The following is a 14,284-nucleotide window of genomic DNA, read 5'->3' on the forward strand; positions in this document are numbered from 1 at the left end:
GTTCTTTTGGCCTTGGTGTGAGCGCACAGTAACACTGAACTCATGAGTGAAGTTCAGTCTAGCAGTCTAGCAGCAAGTCCTCAAAAAAGGCTTTAGTTTTTGAGATACCCCTACCCGAGGTAGAACAAAACACAACAATGATTTTTCTTATCTTTAGGGTCTCCCATGAATGAAATTGATTGTTGTCCAAATTTATTTTGGGGGAAAAAATGTTTTTTTTGCCTGTTCTTTAGAACTACCCCAATCCCTGAAAAAGAGCCAAATTAGGCCAGTCCGGACAGGGGAAAGGTGACAAAAAAGCCAATAACTTGAGAATGCTCACTATTTTCCTCATCAGATTTGCTGAGGTATGAACCAGGTGGCTGCCCTACATCACCAAATAGTCAGACAATGATTTACCTAAAAAGATCATGAATTATAGTCCTGTAAACATAGCTTTAGTTTAGGCGGAAATTGTTCTTTGTGGTGACAGGAACATAGGACTCCATCACTTTTCTCTCATTTATCAGAAAAACAGAAATCCCTAAAAAATATACCATTACTGAATTGTCTAGGGTGCTATTGAACACTAACCAGTAGTTGTATGGAGATATCTGGTACCGTTCTATTGTAAATGAGAATTCTTTAGACATAGGCCTACTACTCTTTTTCAGGGATTGGGGTAGTTCTAAAGAACAGCCAAAAAAATCATTTTTTCCCCCAAAAATAAATTTGGACAACAATCAATTTCATTAATGGGAGACCCTGAAGATAAGAAAAATCATTGTTGTGTTTTGTTCTACCTCGGGTAGGGGTATCTCAAAAACTAAAGCCTTTTTTGAGGACTTGCTGCTAGACTAATAACTGTTTTAGTCATGGGTTTCATACACTGTCTGTAATAAAACATCTAAAAGGCAAATATCTTATCAGAAGGGGAACCCTGGGACAAAATATGATCAGATGGGGGTCCGTGGTCTAATTTGAGTCAGTTTAGGGGTCCTTGTGGTCCACAATATTTATAACAGCCGAGCTCCCGAGTACCTCAAAGACCACTTCCTGAGGAGCGGTGATGCTCATGCGCACCACACCTGAGCCAGCACTGCTGACCTGTGCCTGCCGAGGTTTAAAACCAACATGTTTAAATTTTCTGGTGCGGTGCATTGGAACAAGCTACCTTTACTTATAAAAAGTACCGGAAACCAGCATCTTAAAAAAAAAAAAAAGGTCAAAACCTGGCTTTCGGACAACTTAAATGCATAAGAATGGTAGCCTGCTACATTTTTGTTTTTCACTGTTATTGAAATCTGATGAATTCTTCATCTCCTGTTTAGTTGTCAGTTTTATTGTTCGAGTCGGCCGAGCCATTCAGATTTTCGTCATCTTTGCTGCCATAAGATCAAGAACCACAATGGAAATAAGTCTGTGACTTTGTTGTGTCATCCTTGGCAGTTTTTAAAGCTATGTTGTATTTATTGTACTGTTGCTTTGTCTATTGTCGAATAAAATAAAATAAAATAAAATCTTGATTCGAAAAACTTTGAGCATTGAAAGTCCCTGCAGACTGCGGTTGAGTTTGTTCTCCAGAACCTAACCTAAAATAAACACTGACATTTAACACATTTACACTCACATACACAGAGAGAGGTGTTAACCACAACCAAACAAAAAGCAGTTTAACTTTCCATCTGATGGACTATGAGATGACGTACCCCTCGGCCAGATACAAAGATCTCCAGCACCCCTGTGACCACAACAGGAAATGTTTGCAACAAACACAGGCTCGTATGAGCCCCATCACCTAAATCGCAAGTCTATTTACAGCTCAGAATGTACATAGTCACAGCATGTTAGAAAAACACTTAGGCTATCTGGCAATTTTTGACTACTCTTAAGTCACTTCACTTCTAACAAATGAATGACCTTATTGCATGTTGCTATGCTTTTTTTCTTTTTTTTAAATTGCACTTATGGGAGAGAAAATAATTACAAATGTTACAATTACAAGTTGCAAACACATTTTCGGAGTTCTTTCCTCCCAGCGGCTGTCAGACTTTTTAATTCTGTACACTCCTGAGTGAAGAATGGTTTAAATTGCTGCTCTCATTTGGCTCAATTGGCTAGGCCTACTAAATGCACTTTTATCCAGCACTTTTGAATGTAATTTTAATGTAATTCTTTACTTTTGAATGCAATTTTTACTTGTGTAATTGTTATATTCTGTTTTTACTTTTGTTGACTATACGTGCTATTATGTTGCTGTCTCTTTTTTAACCCTGTCCACTTGCTGCTGTAGCACTGTAATTTCCCCTTGTGGGACAAATAAAGGATTATCTTATCTTATCTTATTATTCTAGGCCTAAAAAATATATGTTATATATATATATATACCTACAGTACCCATCTGACCTGAACCACTACCGTCCCATCTCCAACCTCCCCTTCATCTCCAAAACTCTTGAGGGTGGTTGCCGCCCAACTCCAGTCCCACCTCGACTCAAACAACCTCCACGAACCATTTCAATATGGTTTCCGCCCTAATCACAGCACTGAAACAGCCCTGGTAAAAATCACTAACGACCTCCTCTGTGCCGGTGACTCTGGACTCCTCACCATCCTCATCCTCCTTGACCTCTCCGCTGCTTTCGATACCATCTCCCACCCACTACTTCTGGAGGACCTGGCGAACATTGGAATCACTGGTGTTGCACTTTCCTGGTTTGCATCCTACCTCACCGACAGACAACAGTTTGTCCAACTAGGGAACCACACATCTGGGTGTTCTGCCGTTTTACCCAGGGGTCAGTATTGGGTCCACTCCTATTCATCACCTACCTCCTCCCCCTGGGTAAAATCCTCCATCACCATGGTGTTCAGTTTCACTGCTATGCCGATGATACCCAGGTCTATATCTCCACCAAACCCACCACCGCTCTTCCTCCCACCTCCCTCACCGCCTGCCTCCAGGACATCAGGAGCTGGATGAGCAGGAACTTCCTGAATTTAAACACCAGTAAAACCGAGGCCCTCCTCATCGGCTCCAAAAACATCCTCTCCAAAGCTCAAAACACCACTGCCCCAAACATCATCATTCACAGCTTCCCTGTTCCCTTGTCCACCCAAGTCAAGAGCCTCACCGTCATTCTGGACAGCACCCTCTCCTTTGCACCCCACATAAAAAACATCACCCGGTCTGCTTTCTTCCACATCCGCAACATCTCCAGACTCCGCCCATCCCTGTCCCAACACAGCACCGAAGTCCTGATCCACATATTTGTTACATCCCAGATTGATTACTGCAACTCTCTTCTCTCTGGCCTACGGTCTACCCACCAAATTGCTCAACAGACTCCAGATGCCTGGATCATCACCTGCACTAAATCATCTGAACACATCACCCCTGTCCTCATTCAACTCCACTGGTTCCCCATTCACTACCGGATTGACTTCAAAAACCTTCTACTCACTTACAAAGCCCTACACAACCTACCCCCCACCTATCTCTCGGACCTCCTCCAGGAATACACCCCTTCCCATTCCCTACGCTCTTCCGCAGCTGGCCTCCTGAATGTCCCCCCCTCTTGCCTCAGTACCATGGGTGCTAGGGCCTTCAGCTGCTATGTACCCAGACTCTGGAACTCTTTGCATCCAACAGTCTGAATCCATCACCACATTCAAATCCCACATCAAAACCCACCTGTTCAAACTGGCCTACTCACTTTAATCATATACAGCACTCAATCTATATTATTCGCCTGCCGTGTGTATCTCCTGTCTTTTCTTTTATCTACGGTCGTCGTATTTTAATTATGCTGGTGTTTGCCATGCTTGTTGTTTTTATGTATGATCTTTTAGAATGTTATGTATCTTTTATGCACTGTACAATGACCTTGGTGTTTTGAAAGGTGTCACCAAATAAAATGTAATATTATTAGTAGTAGTAGTAGTAGTAGTATTATGCCACTTATCCCCCATTCGGAATTACCTAATTTGACTGTTTCAGAGAAGAGGTAGTAGGACTATGTCTAAAGAAATCTAATTTACAATAGAACTGTACCAGATATCTCCATACAACTACTGGTCAGTGTTCAATAGCACCCTAGACAATTCAGTAATGGTATATTTTTTAGGGGTTTCTGTTTTTCTGATAAATGAGAGAAAAGTGTGATGGAGTCCTATGTTCCTGTCACCACAAAGAACAATTTCCGCCTAAACTAAAGCTATGTTTAGAGGACTATAATTCATTATCTTTTTAGGTCAATGATTTTCTGACTATTTGGTGATGTAGGGCAGCCACCTGGATCATACCTCAGCAAATCTGATGAGGAAAAGAGTGAGCATTCTCAAGTTATTGGCTTTTTTGTCACCTTTTCCCTATTCGGACTGGCCTAATTTGGCTCTTTTTCAGGGATTGGGGTAGTTCTAAAGAACAGGCAAAAAAAACATAAATTTTGTGAACGCACAGTAACACTGAACTCATGAGTGAAATGTTCTTTTGGCCTTGGTGTGAACGCACAGTAACACTGAACTCATGTGAATGAATCAATGCTATGTGTCTTCCTCATTGTGAAGAGTGGGACTTGGGTGCAGTACTTACTCCAGGACAGAGAGGGCAGGGCAGCGGGCGAGTGACCGGCTCAGTCTTTGCATCTTGGTTTTGTCCCACGACTGATTCAACAACCTGAAGAAGAAAGATGGTAGTGAAAGAGCTCAGCACTCACTACAATGCAGAAATCATGAGAACGACAAAAACAGCCAACAAACATGAGACCCCAAGAGCCACATTCAGCTTTCCTGAGAGACTCATTTCAATTCAAGTGTCGGAATCAAACAAACACCAAAAGCCAAGGGACATGTGCCTCAACAGGGGACATGTGTCTCAGCAGGGGACATGTGCCTCAGCAGGGACATGTGCCTCAGCAGGGGACATGTGCCTCAGCAGGGGACATGTGCCTCAGCAGGGACATGTGCCTCAGCAGGGGACATGTGCCTCAGCAGCAACCATTGTAACTCACCATACTATGGGAGCAAAGTTCATCATGAAGGAACCTGGCTAGATTGTTTCAGATCTGGGCAGTAGTCAAGATTTGACAACAGAGTTATTGTCTTAATGTCTTACCTGACTGCTGGTGCAGAGTTACTTTTATGACAACAAGGAAGCATGGGGGGGGGGGAAGATAAGATAGAAGATAAGAGATGGCGTATAATATGTGCAATATTTACAGAAATGTTATTCATTAGTGAATTGCTTGCTTGATTATTTGTTTGCCTTCATTGGGTTTATTTAACTATAGAACTCACCTGTTCACATCCGAGGTTTGAGAGAGAGTTATTGTAATGTCCTCCATTCCACTGCAACAAGAACAAATATTATAATATATCATAGCAGGCACTTGAAAACGTACCCGTCTAAGAACTCCTGTTTACTGTAGGTCCATGTTTTTATTTGTACTTAAACTGGAGGTTTGAATGGTGCGTGGTGTTTTCTTTGCAGAATGCATTGCATTGTCTTGAAACCAATGAATAGGCTATATATTGTACAGTCATCAAATTATGAAAATGAGTCACACATGTGTGTGTGCGTGTACGTGTGTATGTGTGTGTGTGTGTGTGTGTGTGTGTGTGTGTGTGTGTGTGTGTGTGTGCGCGTGTACGTGTGTGTGTGCGTGGTCATACTCAGCGTGGATCTGTTGGATGTTCACACATGAAGTAATTTTCCCTATGATATAGTTCACTCCCTCCAGAGAGTTGTTGTTTCCACCCAGCCTGCAGGGAACACACACACACACACACACACACACACACACACACACACATACACACACAAGAAACCTGGCTACAGACTCTTGAGATACTTTGTAGGATGTTAACACATTGAATGCCAGCCATGTTTTCATTCCTGTAGGTAAGTTGTGCCAGGGGTGTTTTTGACGATTCTGGCTCATTTTAGAACAGCCGAGGATTCTTTTCTGTTAAGAATTCATGAACATCAATCATCTAAAAATAACTAATAGAATGTGTGCTTTCTCTGTCTAAAAGAGTTAGTTTGCAGAGTTAGTAGTTATGTAGATATTAGCCGTTGAGTACAGCATGGTTTCAGCGTCTGGAAATTTATTCAGAGATAAATGGCTTTTTGTGAAACAGTCACTGTAACCATTCATTTTTGGCATCAGTAAGACCGTCAGACATTCTAAACAATAGTTTTGAACAGTAATTTCCTCCATAACAACAGGAAACACCCCTCTCATTCAAACTCCTCCCTCCGTGTGTCTTCTCCTCCTTCCTCCTGGCTCTAGAGCCAGGAGGAAGGAGGAGCGTGTCAGAAGCGCGTTGTGCTGCCTGCCTGCCTGTCTGCCTGTCGGGCAAGACGAGTCTGAAATGGATTACTGTAAAATCGCGTCGCCATTTCCTTGAATGGCTTGCTTCCGCGGTGTGTGTGTGTGTGTGTGTGTGTGTGTGTGTGTGTGTGTGTGTGTGTGTGTGTGTGTGTGTGTGTGTGTGTTCGCGCGTTGCTGCGCGGCTCTGGGGGGAAGGGATCTCTGTCCGTTCTGTGTGTGTGTGTCCGGGCTAATGACTGTAAAATCGCCAAGCCATTTCCGCGGGAGGCGGCTGCTTTTGTGGCTTTTGGGTCCCGTGGCTGTGACTTCTCTCGGTCTCTGTCGCCACTTAGTGGTCGGTAAAATAGATTACACACATGCTCTTGCTCCAAATAGTTATCTCGAAGATGTAAAAGGGGTTGATTGATGTCCCACTGTCAAAAAAAAAAAATCTTTATGTAAGACGAGTTAGTCCGTCCTTGGCACTTAAGCGCTGGATTATGTAAGACGAGTTAGGTCGTCTATGGCACTTAATGTGTTAAAATGATGATAGTCCAGTCTGAATGTGTACTTACGTTACAGAGGCCAGGCCTGGCAGTTTGGTAAAGATGTTAGCGATGTGTCTGATCCCTCTGTCTGTCAGGCTGTTGTCACTGAGACTGTCACAGAAACACACAGACACACAATTAGCAGGGCTGCAATCAATTGAATTAATTCCCCACTTCAACTCTGATGAACCGGTGAAATGGAAATTTAACCAAGATATTAGTTAATACCCAAAAGTGTGTGTGTGTAAATGCACTTCTACCTGGGATTTGTACCTGTATACAAAATATTTCCCCGGTCAATCATCCAATCATGATGTTATACTAAAGGTACTATATGGTACTACTATGTCACTAATGGTACTCTACAAAGGCACTATGTGTATCAAGCCACCCGCACTAAGCCTGTTCTCACTGTTACCATCAGGGAGGAGCTATAGGACCCCCAAAACACGTAACAAACGACCCCCCCCCCCCACAAACACACACACACCGTGACAGAGCGCAATAAATCTGTGGTATTTCCATTAGCACATTGCTGCTGCACAACTTGGCCTGACTGCACCTTCCTGACTGCACTGACAACTGCTACTTTTTTTATTCTATTCTATTGCTTTTTCCCCACCACTGTTTGCCTTATTTACTATTTGCTTTATTTTTAGAGCCCGACCGATACTGGATTTCTGAGGCCGATGCCAATACCGATATTAGGGAGTACAAAAATTACGATATTGATATATCGGCCGATATTCTTATATACACATTATATTGCTTTTTGTTTTTGCAATGATCCGTCAAATATAGATATGACTTGACATGACTTGAGAATGTACTGTACGCCCGATATTTTACAGCTTATCAATCAACTTTATTGTCCAAAATGACATCAATGCAATGAAACCGTAAACTTCACTGGGAATTTAATAATTATAAATAACTAGAAATACAAAAAACAACAACAAATACAAAATATAACTTGAGTTAAGTCAAAACATCAAATATACACAACATGCTGTCATACCGATTTTCGGGTTATCGGCCGATAATATCGGTGGACCGATATATCTGTCGAGCTCTACTTATTTTCCTTATTTACATACATAAGTATTAGTGTTTTGTCTATGTACCTAGTGTACACTAATCCTTTTTTACATAAATAAGGATTAGTGTATTGTCTATGAACCTACATCTTGTAATGGAGCCCCGAGCATAAGAATTTCACATGTGTGTACTTGTACCACGGAGTGACAATAAATATCTTGAATGTTGAATCTAACAGTATCATCATTGAACCAGTTCTCCCAGGAAAGAACGTGTTCTTGGGTCCAAAAGAGAAGGATAGTATACTTGAGCTCAGTGATGTTTGGACACGTCCGTAGAGCTGAAGCCAGGCTAGCTGCTCCCAGGTCAGTCAGACAGGCACCACAAAACCTTAGGAAAATAAACACACAATCAGGCTAGCTGCTCCCAGGTCAGTCAGACAGGCACCACAAAACCTTAGGAAAATAAACACACAATCAATCCACAATGAGTAGTGATGTAGTGTTGTTCAGGTGGTGTTAGCAGGCAGGTTAGAGCTAGGGATGTACCGATCCAGATTTTTTCAGTTCCGATCCGATTCCGATACCTGAATTTGGATATCTGACGATACCGATATTATTCCGATACCAGAGCTTTCTTTTCTTTTCTTTTTTAATATACAGTAAAGACAAAAATTTGGCCAATTAAAGAAAAAAGGGGGTCTGCGGACCCCCTACCAAATGTCCGGACCACTTTACAAATCAAACCTACACCCTTGAGTGGTGCACAGGTAACACTAAAACTGTCTGCTATGAAGATTAAGAGGCTATGCAAGTGTTCCAGATAAATTATTACAGCAAAGACCAACAGTAAACAGGATAATCAAGATATGATCTTATTCAGTGCGATGTTGTACTAATAAAATATTACAAAGATGGGTAGGACAGGTAGAGCAAAGAAATTGGAACTCACTCTAGTTTTCTCAAGGTTGTCACTTTGGGCAAAATGGAGGACAATTGCTCAGCAAACTTGTCACCATACTTGCGCCCACGAAAGCTGAGGACACACAAACAGTGAGGAGAATGTTAAGGAAGTTCCCACTGAGGATAAGCTCCCACAGCCTCTTACAATTAAATTAAGATGTGTAACATCTGATTTGCGCTTGTTAAATTTTACTTTTTTGGTTTGACATATTCAATAACATTTCTAGAATTCCCTCTTCATTTTGATGAAATGGAGTACATTGTCGGAGAAAACAAATCATTACACGTTGAAACATTTTTCTGAGTCAAGGAGGTGAATGCTGTGTAGATAGCTAAGTGTGTTTGTAGGTACTTACCTGAGGTAACGAATATGACACCTGGGCAGGACATCCAAACACTCTGGCTCCATTGTGCAGGAGCCCAAGTCCAAACCGACGCCCACATCACCAACTGAGCTAAACACAAAGGCCAATGCATCCATATCACTAGGCAGGAGCCGGATGTTGCGGAGCTCCAGGATGGGTCTTGTACCCACAACCTCCTTGGCCAGTTGGCAGTCCTGCGTCTCCTGGACACAGTGGCAAAGCTGTAGCACCTGATAAGTAAGGAGAGAAATTCATGGAGAGAGAGAGAGAGAGAGAGAGAGAGAGAGAGAGAGAGAGAGAGAGAGAAATGTAAAAGGTCAAAATCAGTCCAATCAAATTAGTCGTCGTGTCACTCTCATATTTCAGTATGGTCTACCTTCGGTCCAGTCAGGGTGTTGTAGGCACACAGGTTTTTTAGCAGTTTCAGAACCAGGGCTTGTCGTGTTTGGACCAAGTTCAGGGCTCCTGGTCCACCAGAACCCCTCGCTAACTGAACCAGGGCCTCCGTGCAGAGCGGGGAAGCCAGACCACATACATACAGGTGCAGAGAGTCAGTAAAGACTGTCTTCCGGTCGGACTTGGTGGTCCAACGAGACTTCAGGTTGAATCTGAGGGAGAAATGGGGGAGAGAAGGAGCAAGGTCAGTAGTTCTATGTAATTAAATGAGAATTTCTGTATTTTTCAACCTGGATCCTATTTTCATATTTTCCTTATGTATAACTAAGTCATGTGAACAGACAGTCTTTGAAATGGAAATGGGGTGACGTCTTTATTTTTTGTTTTTGCTCCAAGGGAAATGTTTTATGGTCAGTCACGATTCAGTAGTTCACGGTTTGGTTTGGTTACAGCCTTAAAACTCATTATTATAAGAATATTTCAAAATGTCCACGGAGAAAATGAATGGGAGACTCACTTCTGGGGCAAGAGATGTCAGGTGAATGTTTCCTTTGGAAAACAATATCTATGCTTTTTCCTTTTGCATTTCATTGATAAACATGAATTCCTCACCTCTTCTTGAGTTGTGCCTCAGTGACATCTTCACTGGTCATGATTCTGAGTGCAGCCAGAAACTCCTGTATGGTCAGATGAATGAAGCAGTAGGCAGGACCAAGCATCCCATCCTCATGTCTCAGCTCCACCTAATAACATACATATGGAGAGGGAAGTCCTCGGTACAATAAACACTGGAAACATGTGTTTGTGTTTACCATGAAATACCGTAGATTGACTAGTCGAATTGAAATGAGAGCTATGATCTATTATTGATTTCGTGTAAACTAGAATGACCGCACCGCCGATGCCTCCGCCAACAAGTGAGCAGTCGACATCCATGTCTGTCCAGACTTTGACGTTTGAGCCAAATGTGAAGAAATTCCGTCAAGGTGTTACTGAGATATGGTGTTAGAGAGCTCGAAAATGGCGTTCGTGAGGTCACAGTGACCTTGACCTTTGACCACCAAAATGCAATGTCCAAGTGGACATTTGAGGCAAATTAGATGAAATTCAGTCACGGCATTCTTGGAATATCGTGTTAACGACTTGAAAATGGCGTTCGTGAGGTCACAATGACCTTAACCTTTGTCCTTTGACCACCAAAATCGAATTAGTTCATCCTTGAGTCGATGTCGACGTTTGAGCCAAATTGGAAGAAATTCTGTCAAGGCATTCCTGAGATATCGCATTAAAGAGCTTGGAAATGGGGTTCCTGACGTCACAGTGACCTTACCTGTGAGAAGAGTCCTGCCCTAGTGGAGAACTGGAGAACATCCGGAGGAATTTCTTGCTCCTTGAAGAGAATCTTGCTTTCCTCTAAACCTCTCCAGGCCAGCTGACTCAGCGCACACACCACAGACCCACACCGACTCAGAGTAGTCAGTAAAGACACTGGACTGGATGCACAAACAGAAAGTGTCAATTCAACTTGCATTTGATCATCATTTAATGAATTGCAACATTGAAGCCTTACATTATAAAGTTCATGTGAAAATCTCAATTCAATACTAACTGATGATGCATAATCATGTTTTTTAGCGGGGGGTTTGCCCACCTGGGCAGTAGGCACTGAGGACATGGGGATGGGGACACACCCTCAGCACCCACAGCATCCCAGGCGGGAATCGAACCCAGGACCTTCTTGCTGTGAGGCGACTGCGCTACCACTGCACCACCGTGCCCCTGATGCGCACAATTGCAAAATGTTTATGATTATAAGTATTTGTCAGGTGGGTTTGGAAATAAATTGTTCTGTGTTTGTGTAAAACATTTTCATGTTGACCTACACTCACTTAAATTGTACAACCTAGCTTATCGACTTGTCTCAAGGCTTCAAAGTCTTTCTTTGGGGTTTCTTCTATCATCTTCACCTGACCAATCTATTTTGTGGAAAAAGAGTAGGTGTCCCTTATGTTTTGTACACACTTTGTGGCTGGTGTAAAATGGTATGGCCTCTACCTCTGTGGAGGAGCTGTGGTCTTCAGCCTCTCATCTGTGGCTCTTCCCTCCCCTCTGCTCAGAAATGCCCCAAGAACAGTGAGGTAGACCTGGGTAAGGAAGGGGGACAGAGAGCCCTCGAGATTTGTCCGGTCCATCGTTCTGTCTTCATGTCCTCCTCCGCTGCCCTCTCCCTCTCTTCCTCCTCTTTCTCTAGACTGCTCTCCTCCCTCTCCTCTCCCTTCCAGCAGCAGGTGTTCCTCTCCTCCCTCTCCTCCCTCTCCTCTCCCTTCCAGCAGCAGGTGTTCCAGGTAGATGCAGCAGATGTTGCAGAGGGCAGGGAGGGAGGACATGGCGAGGAGGTGTCGGCTAGAGAGGAACACATCGACTGCCTCCTCCCCAAGAGCTTTGTTTGTGGCAGCACCTAGAGTTTCAATATAAGGGTTAGGCTTAGTTCAGTAGTAAATACATTCTGGGAAAACAACACAAATGTATGGCAATTATACATGCAGATTTAGTAACATTTGCCCAATTTAAATGGAACTCATCTACTAGGCTTTGATAATAATGCAGCTAGTGGCTTTTAGATATCAGTTTCTCTAGAATACAAATCTAGAACACTAAAGCCCAATTTATGCTTCGTCTGCTGACACTTTTGAAACGGTTGCCGACAGAAATGAGGACTTGAGTCGACACTTTCAAGTGTCGGCGAGCAGTGTCTGCTACCTGGTGAAATATCTAGTGTCGCTGACTACGTCATAGTATCACGCAAGTCTGATTGGCTATATAGACGGCACGCGCTTGACTTCCTTGTTTTGGTTGGGGTCCACCCGCTAATTTTCGCTCGATTGAAATGAATGAACGTGTCCCCGCTATTTTTATCAGCCTGTCCTTGATGTATGACTTCGCGAAAATCACAAAGAACGTCGTGACCAATTTCCCAGAGAGAGAGGAGGTGAGTTGTGTGGTTGTGTGCTGTTTATATGCGGCTGCAGCCAAGTACGTTACATCTTGCCTCCGAGGTGGTTTCACTGTGCATTTCGTTCCCTCTCTTCTCTTGGCTGTCTGCTTATAGCGTTCGAGTGTCACGTGACCGTTGAAGCGAGGCGAACGTCCTCTGAAGTATAAATGCAACACCATGAGCGACACTTTCTTTTTCGTCTGCGACCATGTGCTGAGCGAGACTTTATAATAAGTATAAACTAAGCTTTAATCAAATAACAAGCAACAAACAAAACAACACATGCAGTCTATTAATAGTCCAAATGCAGATGTTAATAAAGCTATTGTACAATGAAAGAAGGACTTTCCGCACACTTAAATTTGCACTAAAATTCACATTTAAATAAAACAATAAAGCTATTGTAAAAAAAAAAACATTGAACTGCATACAGGAACAGCAACTATAAATAGATGCAAGAGTTCACCTTTTACTCCAAAGTAGCTCTCCACATACTCCTTGATCTGCTGGCGTTCCCACCTCTGCAGCTCCCCCACATGATCTGCCATGCCTTTCAAATCCATGACGTCGCGCAGACGGCAGGTGACCACCACAGTGCATCCTGGGAGAATCTGGCGACTCAACAACCCCGAGATGAGCTCCGCGACGGGCAGCAGTATTTGTGGATCAAACAATTCTCCGTTTCTCTGTGTCTCTATTCTGCTGATCTTACTGTGAAACTCATCGTAGCCATCCAGCACCCAGCAGCTTTGCTCTGGGTTAGAAAGGAGGTAGTCCAAAACAGCACTCTGTCCAAACACAGGATATCATGTCAGAAAGTCAAATACACTGCTGGCAACAGCAATAACAAAATAGTCAGTATAATATATTCATTGTAGGGGTTGTTGTATTCATATTTAAAGCTGCAAAAGGGAGTTTTCTTTCAACGTACAGTAGCGCAAACACACAATTGCTATTTTCATGTTTAACGTTATCAGGAAATTCCTGCTTTAGCACGCTACAAATCTCTCCTCTCCTCCGATTGCGTACCTCCTCCCTGTGGTCCGCCTGTGGTGGGAGGTAGTACTGGAACAGCAGCTCAGACAGAGAGAGAGGGCGGGACAGCAGGTTCAGCTGACGGAACTCTAGAAGGATGAAGAGGTGCGATGAAGGGATGGGGCCCTGGATGACAGGAGGGAGCGAGGGGGAGAGAGAGAGAGAGCAGGAGATAAGCAGGAGATAAACTAGAATGCACTAATATTATTATAATATTGAAAGGTATACTATGAGACTTTTCTTGCTTACCGTTTGTAAACACACTGCACCCCCCCCCCCACACACACACACATACACACACACACACACACACACACACACACACACACACACACACACACACTCCCCGGCTCCACAATGTACACGTTTGGGTGGTCGAGCAAGGTTGACAGTGAATGGGGGGACCAGGTGAAATGCAGGGATGAAGTTATTTTGTGATAGTTTCACAGCGGTTACATTATAAAAGCAGAATTCTACAACAGCATGAGTGAATACTGGATTCTGATTGGCTAGCAACAGTGGTAAATAGGCCAACAATCTACAGTTCGGCTCCAACCGCAGTATCACTCCGCTCCCTGATGCTGACTCCGCTCCCTGTGCTGACTCCGCCCACTGTTAGCCTGTCAGTCTGCAAATCTCTAACAAGGAAATG

The 14,284-nt window shown here is 43.2% G+C and overlaps 1 protein-coding gene across 1 annotated transcript in view; it reads right to left on the minus strand.

Moving 5' to 3' along the window:
- Positions 1–14,284, minus strand: part of nlrc5 (NLR family, CARD domain containing 5) — a gene marked incomplete at its 5' end in the record, with an annotated part of 50,683 nt that overhangs the window by 22,373 nt on the left and 14,026 nt on the right. The window contains 14 exons of the mRNA XM_083654156.1: positions 4,574–4,657; positions 5,096–5,116; positions 5,278–5,328; positions 5,653–5,742; positions 6,869–6,952; positions 8,186–8,269; positions 8,831–8,914; positions 9,198–9,436; positions 9,583–9,814; positions 10,215–10,345; positions 10,933–11,095; positions 11,658–12,060; positions 13,064–13,385; positions 13,627–13,758. Of these exons, the coding sequence (XP_083510282.1) occupies positions 4,574–4,657; positions 5,096–5,116; positions 5,278–5,328; positions 5,653–5,742; positions 6,869–6,952; positions 8,186–8,269; positions 8,831–8,914; positions 9,198–9,436; positions 9,583–9,814; positions 10,215–10,345; positions 10,933–11,095; positions 11,658–12,060; positions 13,064–13,385; positions 13,627–13,758 (2,120 nt within the window). The remainder of the gene's footprint in view (positions 1–4,573; positions 4,658–5,095; positions 5,117–5,277; positions 5,329–5,652; positions 5,743–6,868; positions 6,953–8,185; positions 8,270–8,830; positions 8,915–9,197; positions 9,437–9,582; positions 9,815–10,214; positions 10,346–10,932; positions 11,096–11,657; positions 12,061–13,063; positions 13,386–13,626; positions 13,759–14,284) is intronic.

This window comes from Poromitra crassiceps (genome assembly GCF_964638095.1).
Source record: "Poromitra crassiceps genome assembly, chromosome: 18".
Classification (NCBI taxonomy): domain Eukaryota; kingdom Metazoa; phylum Chordata; class Actinopteri; order Beryciformes; family Melamphaidae; genus Poromitra; species Poromitra crassiceps.